The 15,918-nt window shown below is 42.3% G+C and overlaps 2 protein-coding genes across 11 annotated transcripts in view; one reads left to right on the forward strand and one right to left on the reverse strand.

Annotated features, from left to right (window-relative positions):
- CATSPERE (catsper channel auxiliary subunit epsilon) overlaps positions 1 to 4,896 on the reverse strand; it is a 198,482-nt gene extending 193,586 nt beyond the window's left edge. Inside the window, exons 1-2 of one of the 6 annotated variants that reach the window (XM_077901387.1) lie at positions 4,545 to 4,888; positions 2,565 to 2,613 (exon numbers count right to left, since the gene is read on the reverse strand). In XM_077901387.1, coding sequence (XP_077757513.1) covers positions 2,565 to 2,613; positions 4,545 to 4,783 — 288 coding nt within the window. In that variant the 5' untranslated portion in view covers positions 4,784 to 4,888. Of the gene's footprint in view, positions 1 to 2,564; positions 2,614 to 4,544 lie in introns of all 6 variants that reach the window. The other 5 variants (XM_077901389.1, XM_077901386.1, XM_077901392.1 and 2 more) reach the window with 5 other exon arrangements.
- Positions 4,537 to 15,918, forward strand: part of ADSS2 (adenylosuccinate synthase 2) — a 37,320-nt gene continuing 25,938 nt past the window's right edge. The window contains exons 1-3 of one of the 5 annotated variants that reach the window (XM_077901394.1): positions 4,537 to 4,680; positions 5,218 to 5,410; positions 13,205 to 13,374. In XM_077901394.1, the coding sequence (XP_077757520.1) occupies positions 13,321 to 13,374 (54 nt within the window). In that variant the 5' untranslated portion in view covers positions 4,537 to 4,680; positions 5,218 to 5,410; positions 13,205 to 13,320. Of the gene's footprint in view, positions 4,681 to 5,217; positions 5,411 to 5,761; positions 6,134 to 6,233; positions 6,527 to 12,275; positions 12,335 to 13,204; positions 13,375 to 15,918 lie in introns of those variants that run through there. The other 4 variants (XM_077901396.1, XM_077901395.1, XM_077901393.1 and 1 more) reach the window with 4 other exon arrangements.

The following is a 15,918-nucleotide window of genomic DNA, read 5'->3' on the forward strand; positions in this document are numbered from 1 at the left end:
ATTTGCAAGCAAGCTGCAATGCCACTGGTTTTACCATCTACTCTCTTGTGTTCTGTTTACTTCCCTGTTGAGAATCAAACTCTGGCTCACAATTTGCTTTACTATAATGACATAACTCCATTATTTTGGTTACCAATTATCAATTACACATTGACACATTTCTGTCACCTCCATAAAAATGATAAAGGAATAGCAGAGATCAAAAAAGATTTTTAGGGTGTGTGGCACGAGACTTTTGATCTCAAGGTTGTGAATTTGAGCCCCATGTTGGGTATAAAGATTACTTAGAAAAAAGGAGATTTTAAAAATGACTAATAAAATGGCCAATTATAGAGCAAAACTATTCAAGAAACAAAGATAAAATACATAAATAAATGATACTAAGAAATTAGTGCAAATGACAATTTAAGTGTGAAGTACAGTCTTAAGAAAGGGTAGCAATGAACTTAAAAACAAATGATACTATAAAAGAAAATATAGTTTATATAGATTACTTTTACCTGATTCTGAAAAATGTAAATACAATGACATATATAAATACAGAAGTGTAAACTGATACAATTACTTTGTAAAATCTTTTGGCACCATCCACTAAAGCTGAACACATGCATATGACCTATGACCAACCAATTCTACTCCTAACAGCAATGCAGATATATGTTAGCCAGAATTAGGCATAAAAATGTTCATAGTAGACTACCACTTCTAGTAGTCTACTAATCATAGTAGACTAAAAATAGAAACAACCTAATTGCTTACCTAGAGTAAAATGATGCATATATTATGGTATATTGATTCAAAGGAAGAGTATATAGCACTGAAACAAAACTGCAGCTATATGAAACAAGAGAGGATCAATCAACTCTACCTGGAGGAAAGAAGAGAGTTCAGAAATTGACATCTCTATTTGGAAAAAAAAGATAATACCAGAAAAATAATAGAAAAAAACAGTCAGTTGTTTAATAGGTAGTGGTTCGTTTTGTGGAGAAATTAATGTGAATGCATACCTCACATGACATACAAATGGACTCCAATGGATATATGACCTATATTTGAAAGGTCAAGATTTAAGGCATATAAAGGAAAAAATAGGAGAAATGTCTTCACAACTCTGAGTAAGAAAAGATTTTTAAGACTCCAAAAAAGTAGAAAATATGAGGTTAAAAAAAGCAGTATGTGTGGGGGGGTGGTCAACAAAAGTCAGCTTTTTCTTAAACAATAAAATATCCACAGACAACATTAAGAGTTAGATGAGTAGACAAGAGACAAAAAAAATGAAACACTTAAAACCAACATTCAACTAATATAGAGGGCGGAATGCATATAGCACTTGGTAAATCAACAAAAAGGACACAAAAATGGAAAATGGGTCAAAGGTATGACCAGGCAATTCAGAAGAGAAACCTGCATAAATATGGGAAGAGATGCTCAAAATCACTAGTTATCAGAGAGCTGAAGATAACAACAGTGATAAGCCATTACACATAATAATAAAATTGGTAAAAAAAAAAAAAGTAATAATACCAAACTTTGGTGAAGATGTGCAGTAGGTGGGACTAGAAATTGTGATTGCCATTCAAGAACAATCATGCAGAATTTAGTTAAATCAAGTATCTGCTCTCCCTACGTCCCAGCAACGATAGCTGAAAAATTATTGCACAGTCCCATAAAGGGACATGTAGAAGGGTATTCACCACAGTGTTGTGAAGATAGAAAGCCATGTGCCCATCATTGGGAAGCTATACAGATAAAATGAAATAAATACTAGTAATCAGGCAGCATTAAGAAAAAATGATCTAGGGATGCCTGGGTAGCACAGTGGCTGAGCATCTGCCTTTGGCTCAGTGTGTAATCCCGGGGTTTCCAGATTGAGTCACGCATCGGGCTCCCTGCAGGGAGCCTGCTTCTCCCTCTGGCTATATCTCTGCCTCTTTATGTGTCTCTCATGAATGAATAAAAATTTAAAAATCTGAAAAAAAAAGAAATGAGCTAGACAAAGTATTGAATAAAAAAAGAGAAGTAATATAGAGAATGAAGTCTACAGCTTTGGTGACCATTCATCCTGGTTTGCCAAGGCAGCTGCAATTTGTATCTGTTGTCCCAGCATAAATATTAATAGGACTTTCATTTTCAATAGTTTACACAATGTATTGTATGGCCATTCTATCTGTGAATATTAAATCACAAAAACTCAAAACCACACTACTTATGTTTGGTACATACATATTTAACGACATTTATTGGTGAGGGGATTTATATTAGGATGATAAAGGAAATAGAAATAAATGAATGATACTGTGCCATAACTGAGTATAGGGGCACCTGGGTGGCTCAGTGGTTGAGCATCTGCCTTTGCCTCAGGTTATGATCCTGGGATCCTGGAATGGAGTCTAATACAGGACTCCCTGCAGGGAGAACTCTGCCTATGTCTCTGCCTCTCTGTGTCTCTCATGAATAAATAAAAAAAACAAAAACAAAAACAAAAAAGCAACTGAGTATAAAATACTGTTCTCTAAGGTAGATAATAATATTTAACTCTAGTTTGAAAAAAGTTAAACACTTACAGTACTTCTGGTACTAAAAATGTGGTAGTTTGGGCTGTTAGTGGAATACCTATGGAGAAAAAGGTCAAATATAAGTATTAAAATAATTTCTCCTCCAAATAAGAGGGATTCTATAGTAAACCCAGAAGTGGACATAAGTCCATAGGGAAGTTTTGTATAGGACAGAGGTGATACTCAATAAATGGAGCTGGAAAATGGATCTGGATTCATAAGGAGAAAGAAATAATCGCAGTCCTACCATAGATCATTTATGAAAACCAACTCCATTGGGATAAGAAATATCAAAAACATTAATACTCTTAGTAGAAAATTTAGGTAAATGTCTCTCAGATGCTCAGGAAAGAAAGAAATCATTGAAATAAGACAACTACCCTGAATTCTCCACCCCAAAAAAGCTAACAATAAAAAAAATCATTACATCAAATTTAAGAAATTTTGTCCTTTAAGAGAACACCTTATTAAGAAATAAAATTCAAGGAGCCAGTGACTACTATGGGAAATAATATGTTTGTCTTCATTAAACTCTCACTGAAAATTTAGGGAAGGGAAAGAAATTTAGCATCTCCTTCATTTATGAACGTAGAGCAGGGGTTAGCAAGTTGGGGTCAAATTCCTCCCGTTTTTGTAAAGATTTTCATTGACACACGGCCACACCCATTGGCTTACTAGTGTTGAGTTGTGCATTACATCACCCGAAAGGCCTTACTATCTGGCACTTACAGAAAGTTTGGTAACCTCTGGTGTACACCACAAAGTCTATAAAGTCTTTGAATTCACAGGCCATGCTTGATAATATCCCCCATCCCTATACTGACCCATTTGCCAGGCACGTGTTGGGAGCTAAATATATCTTTGCATTCAAGCCTCGCTACCACCCCACGAGACAGGTTTTATTTTCTTCACTTTATAGAGGAGAAAACAGAGGTTGACACAGTTCTGCCAGAATGCTATCTTTTTGCTTTCTCTCAAGGCTACTCTATCTCTGTCCGATCTCCCCCAAGTGTCCAAGGAGGGGCTGTGGATCCCTTCCCTCAGCAATCTCTGGAATGGTTGATTTATTGTCAGGGTTCTTACGTCCTAATGTTAGAGGGTAATACAGCCAAACCTCCATCGAAGAGAATAGTCACAGAAGGCTAATCATCTGTTTTTTTAACCCATGTTAGAAATATTTCTAAAATATTTCGATCCATTTTCCAACCCAGCAGTTGCTACCCAACCGAAGAAAACTCACACTTGGCATTGAGGATTTCTCAGAACTTTTTAAGTTTTCACTCCCTAAATCCCATCACAGGAAACAACTCCCATTCCTCATGCAGGAATTACACCCCCTTACATTTATTTGTTTAGTTTATAAAGCACTTTGTCACAAATCAAGTGCACCTGCCTCCCAGGTAACTTCCGCCACCTAGTCACCCCAGGGAAGTGCCCTCGCCCCGGCCTCCCTCCCCGGGAGCGACTTGTGGGTTCCCCCTCCCTCCTCTGCTCAAGCTGGAGGAAACGAAAGGCTCCGCGGCCCGCAGGGGCAGCGACGCGGAGTGACCGAGACCCTGGAAGAGCGAAGCCCTAAAGCTGCGCCCTCGTCCTCCGCGACTCTCGGAAGGGGGCGGCGGGGCGAGGCGAGGCGAGGCGAGGCCGGGCGGGGCGGGGGGGGCCGGGGCTGCGTCCCCAAGGGCGACCTCCGCCGGGGCCCCCGGGCGCCACTGGCATCTCTACCTCCACAGGGCAGAGCCGCAGCAGCTCAGCCACGACAGCAACACCGCCAATCCCCGGGCTGACATGGCGCACAGCCGGCCTCCGCCCAACCGCCCAACCGCCCAACCGCCCGAGCCGCGCCAGCCCGGGCCCAGCGCGCATCCCGGGGGCGCCAGCGGACAGGGGAGGAGGCGGCAGCGGCTGCTGCGGCGGCTGCGCTGGGGACCGCGGGGCGGGGCGGGGTCCCGGGCCCCGCGGGTGCGCATGCGCGCCAGGGCAGGCCGCTACCTGCGCCACCCGCAGCCTCGCCGTTGGTGGGAGTCGAAAATGTAAACCAGACTTGAGGAAAGGCAGGCAGAAACCATGCCTGCTTGGAGTGAAAGAGCAAAAACCACTTCGGAAAGTCCCAGTTGACTAAACGAAGGTGAAGCTTTTAAATGACTATCTTTTAGCCCAAATTTTCGTTGTGACTCTAGAAATACTGCGACAACAAATACATATCCGGCAGTGCTTTCCAGGCACTCCATAGATGGTTTTCAAGTTAGTGTTGTTACTGAGCACTTGCTTTATGCCCAGCACTACCTTGCGCACTGGAGTGCAAAGAAGTATCACAGCTTTCTGGTTTACAGAGGGATCGTAATCTGGTAAAGCCAAGATAAACACCAAAATTGTCACATGGTATTACCATTTATCTGCTTATTGGTTGTTAGACCAAATCATCTGAATCCTTGAGTGCTGCAACAGTATCTTTACTCCTCTTATGTCATCAGGGCCCAGCGCCACCAGTTTGGAGTAGGTCCTCAGTGTTTACTGACAACCAGTCATCGGGGAATAGTTTAATACTGCACTCTGTTCCTGGGGCCATTAGAGAACGTGACTGTGCGTTTGTGATGCGAATGTGGTAGACACTGCATGTAATGCGATTCTGTTCCCACTTTTTTATGAAGCTATTTTCTATCAGATTCGACGTCAGGTACTGTGAGCTGCAGTTGGAAGAGCATTAGTTCAGCAGTAGGAACACTTTACTCCGGAATCTCGCTGCAGCTCAAACACGAAGGGGAGTGGAACACAGAGGGTCTGGGCTCCGGACTCTCCCTACCGATTCAGTCAGCCAGCACCAGAGCAAGTTAATTTTTAAGTCCTGTAAAACAAGGGTAAGATACTCTTACTTACTTATATGGTTGTGGGATTTAAAAGAGCTAGGAGTATCGCAGTATTTGGCACAAACTATGCATCAGTATCGCCCTCCTACTCTCGGAGCCTGTTACTAATGTGCAAAATGGGAAGGGTTACAACTTTACTCGGGTTCTAGATGTTCGGTTCCAACATCCTCTATTGCTAGACTTTGGAGTTTGCCCTGTCGGATCCCGGTCCCATCTCTGTGCTTATTGCCCTCTAGTTCCCCCCCATTCTCAATCTGTACTTTTCCATTCCATCCTACTTGCATTTGGGAATTCCACCCTTCGTATTTCGTACACATGATCTCGTCCCTTAATACAGACAAGTCGTGTAAGAATAATCTGAAAACGTCTTCGGAGACGGAGACCTGCAGACAGCAAACAGCATGGCCCCAACAGGCGTCGCCTCCGCCCGGAGCGTTGCATGCCGGGAGTTGTAGTCCGACGCTCGAGCACGCACCTCCGCGCCTCTCGGGTTTGAAAAGCGGGAGCAGGGCGGGTAGGCGGGGCGTGGAGGCGAAGCGCCCTCGAGGCCCCGCCCCCGCCGCCTTCCGCTCGCGGGGTGCGCCCCGGGGGGGCGCGCCGGGCTGCGGAAGGGGCGTGGCCTCGGTCCGGGTGGCGGCGGTTGCCGCCACCGGGGCCTCTTCCTGCGGGCGGTGCTGCGGCGGCCGGCCTGCGCGGGGCAGTCATGGGCGCCCGGTGAGCGGGCTGTGGCGGAGAGCGGGGCGGGGCCTGGCTGGAGGGTGGCGGCCCGGCGGGGGCGGGGGCGGGGGCGGGGGCGGGGGCGGGGCCGGGGCCGGCCTCTGGCTCCTTCTTCCTCCGCATGTGGCTGGCGGCCGCAGAGCGGTTGAGTTCGCGCACTCCCCGCCGCCCGCGTCCCTCTCGGGCTCTCCTCGCGTCACTGGAGCCATGGCGCTCGCCGAGACCGACGCGGCGGCATCGTCCCTGCCCAACGGCGACTGCGGCCGCCCCGGGGCGCGGCCCGGGGGAAACCGGGTGACGGTGGTGCTCGGCGCGCAGTGGGGCGACGAAGGCAAAGGGAAGGTGGTGGATCTGCTGGCGCAGGACGCCGACATCGTGTGCCGCTGCCAGGTGAGGCGACCGGGCTCTGACGGGAAGCCGGGCCCCAGAGCGCGGGCGCGGAGCCCGGATCCGTCGTCCAGAAGGTGTCACCTTGAGCTTGCCTCCTCGGGGCTGCGGCGACGTGGGGCCATGGCGGGAGGTCCGAGACCCCCGACCCGCTGTCTCGGGGTGTGGGGTTGCGGCGGCCCCGGAGGAAGAGCAGGGGTGACCGGGAGCCTCGCAGAGATGCGCGAAGCCCCGGCAGCTGCGGTTTTCCGTCTGGGGGCCAGTGCCCAGCCCCGAGCCGGGGGCCGCGGTGGCGGGCAGGATAGGGTCCGGGTTGGAGGAGCTGCCGCCCGAGGCCTGCTCCCGACTCCGGGCGGAGACCCCGCACGGCGCAGAGCCCCCCCCCCCCATCTCCCACCCAGCGAGAGCGAGTGGCAGTGGATTGTTCCAAAGCGTCCGAAAACCCCCGCGACCCCCCCCCCCACCTGCAGGCCCCCGGCGCCCAGACCGCTGGCTCCTCGCTGGCTGCTCGAGTCCACTTTGTGGTCGTGAGAGCCCTCCGCCGGGCCGTGGACCCTTCCTGGCCGCGGTCTGCCGCTCCGTACCCGCGTGTTCATAGTACGGGTAGATTATTCCTGCCCGTTGGTCCCAGAGGAAAGAATCCCGGCTCTTTCGCGAGCGAGGCAAGTAAACACACGGTTGTCAAATCTGGTATTTAGAACTATATTTACATTGTTAGGCTCCCCGCGAAAGTGAACTTTCGGGAAATGGATTGGTAATGTACTTCCTACCGGGAGACACGTGGTTTTCAGTGGAAGCTTTCTTCCTATTTGTCGCTCTTCAGAAGCAGCCTCTAGGCTACGCCTTTGTAAGGGCTCTTAGATAACTATTACCAATTTCAAAATGCGAAATAACCATTGAGCAATAACCATTTTGAAAACAAATTGTAACGCATCTGGAGTTGACTGCTGTTTATCTTGCAAGAGGGCTGGGCACTATATGATGGTGCCATGCTCCGTGCGTTCTAACAAGTTAGTAGGCCCGCTTGACAGAAAGCTTTCTGCCTGAAACCGAGTATCATTTTAAGCACGCAGAAACAAGGTAATCACAAGTACAGAAAAAGCTGAATGCAGGGATTCTGATTTATCTTGTTTTGTTTTTGAGAGCAGACTCCCCCTGCCCATTCCTTAGCTAAGATAGTTGTTGCCTCTTGGTATCACCACCAGCACCACCACCTCTCCCTACCTTCAGATCTTTATTCCTCCACCCCTCTGCAGACACACTGATCTTACTTAATGCCTTTCTCCTAAGTGTGTTTCCATGGAAGTCCTGCCCCCACTGCCTTAGGAGCTCCTCCAGAAGCTAGCTTTCACCTTACTTTTGTCTTAAAACCAGGCCTGGCCATGCTATAGGGAAAGAAGTATGGGAATACCTAACTCTCCCTGGGTAGAAAGAGAGGCTGGGCCTGTTGGTCCCCTTCCATGTTGTTCCTGACATCTTCCTTTCCTGGAAATAAATAGCAATTAGGCCGAGTTGCACCATGGGATGTAAGAAGGTTTGGAGAAAGTAAGGATCAGTAGCATTTATTCTAAAAGATCTTTGATTCTAATAATTCTTTGAAAAATAGTAGAATTAGTGTGTAGATTAGAGAAGGTGTTACTATGTTTTCTTGAACGGCCTCTTGAAGAAGGTCAGGGACCAATCTCATCTGATGCCCTTGGAAAGCCTAGAGAGAAGTGATTGAGAAGGAGCCAAGCTTGGCTTTAAACTAACTGTTCCCTGATGATAGAGAAGGAACATTTGAGCGACCCTGTTAGGTAGACTTTCCTCTCCTGTAAACTTTGACTTAACTGCAAACTTTATATAGTTCTAAAAACTTCATATTCTAGTGCCTTTTAAGAACTTATCGTTAGGATTTTTACTAGTTTTATTAGTGAAAGTAGATACAGAATGAATAAAGCATGTGTCTTGTGGTTCACCTTCGTAACTTAGTTGGTCAGCCCTAGCTAGTAACCTGACTTCTACTTAATGAAGTTATCCTGGCTTATAAAACTAAAGAATATGAAATGTTAAAATTCTTAGTGAGTGTGTATAAAGCACTGGGGAAAGTCAACATTAGAAAAGACATTTTAAGCTTAAATTGTCCTGTTTGATGATTTAGGTTCTCTGTGTTACTGAAAATACGTACTTTGTTAGAGCTTAATATGTATTTTTTGGTCATATTCATACCAAAACCTCAAATTTTATACAGATTGATCCTTTAGGAGTGGCATACACATAATGTATCCATAGTTTAACAATGGAATCATAAGGAATTTTTTCCAAAAGAGATTTTTTAGAAGAAAAACTGACATTGCATTTAATTGTATATTTTAACATGTCAAATGCCTTTTGGAAAGAATAGATGCAAAGCTATTGGCATTTTCATCATCACTGCACTTAAAACTGTATTTCAGATTCAGGATTTACACGGAGTTATTTATTTGGTAAATTCTCTAGATCCATAGATAAGTGTGTAGGACTTGCATCAAACGACAGCCACTAGAGATATCTTAATTTTATGAGTCTGAGGCACTGCCTACTGTGCTAAGAAAGGCACTGAGATATCTTAATTTTAAATTGATGTCTTTTAAGAAAAAGAAGTAGGCATAGGACCAATCCCAGGCCTACTTCATTTATCCAGCAATCACATAATGAGGATCCACAGGTGATACTCTTCGGGGGACCACTTGGCCCCAGAATTCAGAAGCTGAAAAAAGGCAGGGATTGTATCCACAAGGAGCTTACAGTGTGCTGAACAACTCCATAAGCAAGTATGGCCAGGGTGGGAGTAGAGAAGGATACTACTAGTACAGGTTTTTCAGAGAGTTAAAGTATGGGCATAGCATAAAGGTAGCTTTCTTATGAAGTCTGTTACTGTCTTCCTCACCCCCCACAAATCCTCCAAAGTAAACTGTTAAGCTTTATTGTCTTTATTTTGTTGGTGGAAACTACAGAGATTTTAACTGTTGGACTTTCTACTTCTTAAGCAAGGGCTTACTTACTGTCTCTTGGAAAGCAAACATGAGTCTTGGAAGTTGCTTGTGATTGGGAATAGCTAAAACAGTATTTCCTTTCTTTGTGTTTTTCCCCCCCAGGGTTTTAAAGTTAATATAAAAAGAAAATATTAACTAAAGTTAATTATAAAGGGAAAGTCTATCTTGTCACTAGCTATATATATATATATATATATATATATATATATATATAAATATAAGGTTGCTGTAAAATAAGTACAATGAAAAAAATGTTAATTTGTAGCTAGATGCATCCACAAAGGCTCTGAAACCAGCTATTACTAAGTAAAAAAAAAAAAAAAAGTATAAAAGACCTAACAGTGGCAAACTGAGACTTTCTCTTTGGAATTATCAGAAAAATTGAGAGATAATTTAAAAGGGATAAATGAAATGTCTTGACTTTACACAGCTAAAATGACCTCCCAGACCACTTCCCATCATTTGGAAGATGGGATAAATATTTAAGGTACACACCATTCTTCCAGGTTTATAACAGTTGCTGTTTCTGTGCCCCCATCAGTTGTTTTTTTATATAGTTCATAGTATTTCCTAATATTATGTGGTGTACTGAGTTAAATCTTCCTTTCTTGGATTTCTGTATTTTCTCTACTATGTTTTCTCAAAAAGAGGACTTCATTCTTTTTTTGTTGTTGTTTTCTATAGCACCAAGTACTCTGTAAGGCAGAGAGGAATACTCAACAGATATTTATTAGGTAACTGGATCACCTCTAGAAATTTCTTTGAAACCAGTAGTTTAATAACCTTTTCTTGTAAATTATTAAAATCTCCCTGGATAAATTAACTGGCTGATGGCATGAGTCTAAGGTGGAATCCCCAGCATTTGTTGGATTAACATTTGTTACTTAGTATTTTAACTAGTACTTATATTGTATCATTATGTTCAAAGGCTTTAATAATTTATATTAAAGTCTTATCTCTTTTATCTGTTTGAAAATAGATAACTGATATTTGCATATTTTTGTGTATTTCCTCAACATATTTTGGTTAAATGCCATGTAATTCTAGTAATTGTTTTTGTCTGCTAAGGGCAGTATATCTGAAAGTTTAGTTAATGAGGATGTCCCAAGTTGTTCACTATGTAAGCCTGTTTTATTGATATACATAATGTGTAGAATTTTGTCATTTGGATATACTAGTACAGTAGTATGTAACAGCATATGTAATATATAACTTCTTAAAAATGTCTACTCTTGTGGTATAAATTTTTAAATTACGAGATCACCTTAGTGGTGTCTGATCAATATTATTTTGGTTCTTTAATTTTGGTGGGAATGTGTGGGTTAGTTGGGTAATTTCAAGTTATCTCTAGGACAAACTGTTGCCCAGAACGAATCTAGAGTGAAATGGTAAATTGGATGCAATTTTAGCTATATTATCTTTTGGGGACTATGTCAGATTTTTGACACTAAAGATCACTGTAGATGAGCCATATACCAATAAGGAAGATTGGTAAATATTGGAATACCTCTACTAGTGGAAAAAGGGATTTTGAGGTATTTAGTATTGCCTGGCAAACACAATTGAAAAGAGTAAATAGTTCCCAGGGCTACTCCGGCTCCAACATGGGTTGGTTCTTTGCACTGAACTAACTTTTAATTATATTTAATTCAATGCAATAGAATTCTTGTAAAAATGGGATTTTTGACCGTATCAACCTTTTTAAAGGAAGGGTTTTATTTATGAGAATTCTTTTTTTACTTGAAATCTGTTTAATTTTAGTGTGTTTTTAAGAGGATGTCTTTATAAATAAAGAATAGGTGGTTTTTAATCAAGCATTTACAAAGAGCTGCATAACACATCATTGGTTTATGCAGTTTTCGGTTGTAGGTCTGATCTTCCCATCTGTGACCCTCATTTAGTAAGTGTGTATATTAAATTTAGGTACCTAGAGTCTAAAAGCTTCTTGATTAGGACCTAAGATTCTCCAAAGCTTTTCATTATGTGTGTTTATCTGTGTAATGAAACTGGAAGGTAACTATAATAATGTAAGGTAAAGCAGGTCTCTTAAGCCTTTAAAAGGTAACTGAGCAGTGTGCTTGGATGTCTTTGCTAAAAAGAAATTCAGATACCCTGTATATGTTTTCTCTTCCTATCCAGTGTGTCTGGTTACCCTTGAATGGTTTAATTGATCAACTTACTGGTAGTAACTTAACCTGTTCTACTTTGAAATCACAAGCTAATTGCAGTTATATATGACTTTTCATAAAACTACAGTCATTCTTGGGGGACCTGGGTAGCTCAGTCAGCTAAGCATCCACCTTTGGCTCAGGTCATGAGCCCAAGCTTCCTCCTGGTTGAGCTCCCTGCTCAGCAGGGGGTCTGCTTTTCACTCTCCCTTTGACCTCCTCCCTGGGTCCCCCTCCCTGCTCATGTTCTCTCTTGCTTTCTTTTTTTTTTAAATTAAAAAAAAATTTTTTTTTAATTTATTTATGATAGTCACAGAGAGAGAAAGAGAGAGAGGCAGAGACACAGGCAGAGGGAGAAGCAGGCTCCATGCACCGGGAGCCCGATGTGGGATTCGATCCCGGGTCTCCAGGATCGCGCCCTGGGCCAAAGGCAGGCGCCAAACCGCTGCGCCACCCAGGGATCCCCTCTTGCTTTCTTTTAAATAAATAAAATCTTTAAAAGAATAATCATCTTTGTTTATAATTACTTTATTGCTGTGGATTGACAAATGTTTTCCTTTTGGCAAATAGTGAAATGTTTCATCTAGAAAGATACAAGTCTTCTAGTTTTTACCAAGAAACCAGCACAGGTAATAAGCATTATCTCAAAACATTGTTAGGTTTCTAAGATGTTTTAAGACTCTAGGCAAGAAATAGGGACCCCTTTTTGGTTGCCGGAATAATTGTGAGGCATGACGTCTGAGGCATTTGCTGCTCTGTGCTGTCATCCAGAGCAGTAACTGTTCTGGATGGATGTTCACTTTGAGGTCTCTATGATTATAGTACAGTGTTCTTGTATTCAGAGCAGACAGGACAAAGAAAAGACATAGACCTTTTTAGAGGCCTGAGTAGCCTGAGAAATGCCTCCAGGCTGTGTGCATGAAATTGCTAGCCCTGGACTCTTTGGCCTCTACTGTTGCTGGCAGAGACACCATTGTTTGAGGTTTAAACACTGCAGGAGGCTGTTGACATGTCTTTACCTCCTCTATCACAGCAGGAACTGGGGGAGGGGTAGTTTGGGGAAGAGGAAAACCTCATAGCAAACCAAGTTAAGAAAGGGAGTCACTTTTTTTTTTTTTTTTTGAGTCACTTTTGCAAACTAATGTCATTTCATTCCCCTTCCAAACCTTTTTCCTTTTTTCTTTTTTAAATCTTCCCTAGACCTTTGGAGCTTTTAATTAGAAACTCCCACATATCAACATTTCCTGATCCAAACTTTTATTCTAGAGTTGGGCTTAACAGTCTCTGGTTCCCTCAGAACCAGACATTCCTTAAGCTATGGAAAGAAAATATCTTTTTTTCTTAATATTAAAGCCCAATTGGTAAGTATACAGCTGAGAACAGTTACAATATAACTAAATACTATTATATCATTTCTGTAGTATTTTAGAGGTTTGTTGCTGACAGCATAAATATTAAAATTTGAAGTTAATCATTTTTTATATTCAGTTTATCACCAGGAGAAGATGTGAACTTTATAGAGAGCCAGCTGTATACATACCATGTTGCAGTTAGTGCTGGAAATCATTTGGATTCCTTTGTTTGCAAGCAGTGGAGAGAGACTATCTTAAGCAAAATGGAGATTTGTTTGAAGCAGGGACGGGATGGCCAGTTCTTAGAGTGGCCTCAGGTAAAGGTAACTCCTGGGATCTCAGTAGGCAGAACTGGCAACCTTTTTTTTTTTTTTTTTTTAAGTATGCTGGGGCGAGGGCCTGGCAGTCCCTAAACTAACTGCTGGCCTTACTACTCAAAATCAAATTCCCAAGAGGGGAGGAGCTTGATTGTCTCAGGCTTGGTTGGATCAGGTTTCCCAGTATGGATCAATTACCAGGGCCAGAGGGAATGATTACTGATTTGCAAAATAAGGGGTTTGGGAGGAGAGGGGGGAAGAAGACAGACTGAACAAATAAAAAGTACAAATGACTGAGAGTTAATTTCACGTAGGAAAATACGGAAGGAGGAGATATTCTTTCTGGGTTATTCTTTTTTGTGACTTGTTCACTAGCAGTCTGATATACTGTAGGTTTTTCTAGAGGGAAGAATGTTTGGAATTAAATAGGTTCTTACTGTTTTAACTATAATGAAAACGAGCTATCTCAGTATGTTTAAAAAAAAAAAAAAACTATACAGAGGCGCCTGGGTGGCTCAGCGGTTGAGCGCCTGCCTTCAGCCCAGGGTTGATCCTGGAGTCCCAGGATGGAGTCCTGCGTCTCGGGCTCCCTGCCTGGAGCCTGCTTCTCCCTCTGCCTATGTCTCTGCCTCTCTCTCTCTCTCTCTCTGTGTCTCTCTAATGGATAAATAAATAAAATCTTAAAAAACAAAACAGAACAAAACTATGCATCAGAAACTTTGATTTTTAGTTTTGAGAACATAGAAATTTTCGTTCTGGGTTTTTTCCCCCCCATCATCATGTTCTAGTTTATGTCAGTGAGACACATTTTTTTTCAGTCATTAAGCTTATTTAATATTTTTTCTTACATTTAATATTAATGTAAGAATAATAGTCAAAATGAAGGAAATGTTTTGTGACTGATGAGACCTGATTGGGTTTTTTTCCTATATTTATTTTTTAATATATTGAATTTGCATTTATTTTTGGTATTCAGTATAGAAAAAACCATCAGTAAGGCATAAATTTATATTTTTCCTCAAAGAAACTTGCCACATAATATGCAGTCACTTTGGGTTCATGCTGGTTTTTTTGTGTCTTGGGGTTTTGGAGGGTATATTTCAAAATTTAAAATGTTTAAAAAATTAAGACATCTGAGAATTTGTTAAGAACTATTTTCTCTCTTGATATGATTCTCTTGGAAACAACATAATTGCTAGTCCACAGTAGTCTGTACTATTTACATGGTACTCTCTGGCCTCCCCAGTTCTACTTACGAGAATTATTAAACATGATTAAACGTATGTGTTCCTGCTACTTGTTCTGTCACACACTCATAGAGTTACCCATGTGAGAGGCAGTACTGTCACAGATGTAGAAGCCTGCAGCTCAGACTGTCTGCCCTTGTAATTCACTGGAGGGGGTGGGTGGGAGGGTGAGGTGGTGGTTGGCAGTGGTGCTCTATGGAAACCTTGTTCTGCTGTTTGCTGATACATGTGACTTCTCCTTGGACCAGTATAATCTGTGTTTGGAGACAATTGCCTGAGTTCTCAAGGTGGATTTTGTATATTCCACACAATTTATAAATATTTTAGGTTAGCATCCAAATGGACACTTCAAATTTGAAGCTTCATCTGTTGCATTTTGTAAAATGTGATGGTATACTAAAACTTCCTTCATGTATAGATCGCCTTGTCAAAAAACTTCTAATGAGTAGCTCCTTTTCACTTCACCTTGGGAATCTTTTCTCTGCACAGTTGTGTGTTTTAAGATTCAAAGCCGTATACCCCAACTCTCCTTAGGGCACTAATGACCAAACACACTAATAAGCACACTTACATTTTTCTTCCTTAGCTCCTTAATAGGATAATCTATGGTTATTCTGGGTATATTTAACCATATTTTCTTGCTCAACTAAATAGAACTTAAATGAGATTTAAATCATATTAGTAAGCCTTAATAGGGCATTGGTTATTATTGAAAAGGTTGGTTAATGTTGGAGTGAGCTCAGCCGTTCACTGAAGTAATTAAAGCCTTTTGCAGCCTGAACCATCACCTGTAAGCTTGGAAGAATTTACAGATTAAACCAATTTATCCCCCTAATGTCATCTATCACAATTGGGCACAACTACCTGCCTTACAGAAAGAAACATCTCTTTATTATGGTTACTGTCAATCTCAGTGAAGTATTATTTAAGAGAGCTGGGGTTTGTTACGCAATAAGAACATTATTGGGCACCACTAAGTAATTGTTTCAGCACAAGATTTATATTGCTATTTCTATAAAAATAATTTTGTGTAAGTTAGAGAGACTTACTTTAAAGGTCTACTCCAAAGCTTATGGTGTATCTTTTTTTTTAATTTGAGAGTGAACAAGTGCAAGTAGGGGGAGGCGCAGGGGGAGAAGCAGGCTCCCCACCAGCAGACCGGGAAGCCTGACCTGGGACTCAATCCCAGGACCCCAGGATCCTGACCTGAGCTGAACGCTGATATTTAACCAATTGAACCACCCAGGCACCCCTATGGCGGAGTTTTTACTTAAGCAAATGATGGATTAAAAAAATA

This window comes from Canis aureus, chromosome 6 (genome assembly GCF_053574225.1).
Source record: "Canis aureus isolate CA01 chromosome 6, VMU_Caureus_v.1.0, whole genome shotgun sequence".
NCBI lineage: Eukaryota > Metazoa > Chordata > Mammalia > Carnivora > Canidae > Canis > Canis aureus.